The 1,340-nt window shown below is 41.0% G+C and overlaps 1 protein-coding gene across 2 annotated transcripts in view; it reads left to right on the plus strand.

The window, feature by feature from the left end:
* Positions 1-1,340, plus strand: part of CUNH2orf80 (chromosome unknown C2orf80 homolog) — a 32,095-nt gene that overhangs the window by 27,292 nt on the left and 3,463 nt on the right. Inside the window, exons 8-9 of one of the 2 annotated variants that reach the window (XM_004626720.2) lie at positions 245-332; positions 631-749. In XM_004626720.2, the coding sequence (XP_004626777.2) occupies positions 245-332; positions 631-749 (207 nt within the window). Of the gene's footprint in view, positions 1-244; positions 367-630; positions 750-1,340 lie in introns of those variants that run through there. The other variant, XM_023710146.1, reaches the window with a different exon arrangement.

The raw sequence follows: 1,340 nt of genomic DNA on the forward strand, positions 1-1,340 counted from the left end.
TTCTTTTTTAAAAAGAAAATTAAAAAAAAAAAATAAAAGGGCATTGTAAGTAAGGGGAAAAACAGGCAAAACAGCAGAAGGCAGTATGGGAGATCTTTCTGTGTGCCCACATTTCACGTGCTTTGATGATGAACCGTCATTAATGCTCAAGGAGTCTGGGTTGAGTAAAGAGGCCAAATGCCAGAACTAGCGGTATGAATCCCACCAAGCGAGGCCCACTTTTAAAAGGCTCACTGTCTTTCAGGTTCCTCGCGCTCTGCTGCCCCAGCTCTCCATGCACCCTTTGGCCATGTTAACCGCGTCCAAAGCAGTAGAATATGCCCGCAAGCAGAGTAAGCTTGTTTACTTCCAACTGCCTAGAGAAACGTAAGCAAAATTATGGGATGGGCCACAAGGCAATGTTCATATTGTAATGATGATTAGATTTCTGTCCAGAGAAATAAAAAAGAAACTAGAAGTTTTTATGACCTGATTTCCCACTCTCCTATTGCATACCAAGACTATAGTTTTATTTCACAGATCCTTTGCTAAAGGGAGCAAAGCAGTCTAGAAGGGAAAAATCTAAAACTGTGGGAAAGTACATTCTTTTTTTAACTTTTATAATCAGATATGGTTTGCACCTGTCTGTAGGTGTCACGCTAAGAAAGGGAACAACTCATAAAAAAGCCAGGAGCAGTTCTACAAAGGAAGCAAATGCCACAGAATGGAAATCATCAAAAAGATTTTCGTACACACTGCTGAAGAACAAAGTGAGTCTGAAAACCCAAATTGGACCAACATCTAGCAGGTATTTTGAGAGAACTGGATTTATCTTGTGAGTGGAATTCAAGCCCCCAGGCCCAGCATAGTGGTGAACCCTGTAATCCCAGCCCTTGGGAGGCTGAGGTAGGAGGATTACTGCACATTCACGGCTAATCTTGTGCTACAAAGCAAGACTCTGACTGAAAAAAACAAAAACAAACACACAAAATAGGAAGGGTAACCGTACCTACAGTTGTTGCAATGATTGGCTGAGATAAAGGTTAAGTGTTTGGAGCAGTGTTGGGGACTAGGTAAACCTTAAATAAAGATTAGCTATGATTATCTCTTTAGCATTTGAAAAGTACTATTCAGAAGTTTATTGGCTGTTACTCTGTTGATTCAAGTAAGTATAATGAGGAGATTTGTATTAATATCCACATCTCAGATGTTCCTATTCTTGGCCCCTCTCTAACTAGTGACAATCTTTATCATTTTCTGCTTGGCATCTCCCTTGCTCCTGACTTGTCCTCCTGGTTCCCAAGTTTTACACTGCAGGGTTCAGATGGTTCCAGATGCACAGGGCTGGAGGGAAAGTAGAA

The sequence above is a fragment of the Octodon degus genome, unplaced genomic scaffold (genome assembly GCF_000260255.1).
Source record: "Octodon degus isolate 3935 unplaced genomic scaffold, OctDeg1.0 scaffold00016, whole genome shotgun sequence".
Taxonomy (NCBI): domain Eukaryota; kingdom Metazoa; phylum Chordata; class Mammalia; order Rodentia; family Octodontidae; genus Octodon; species Octodon degus.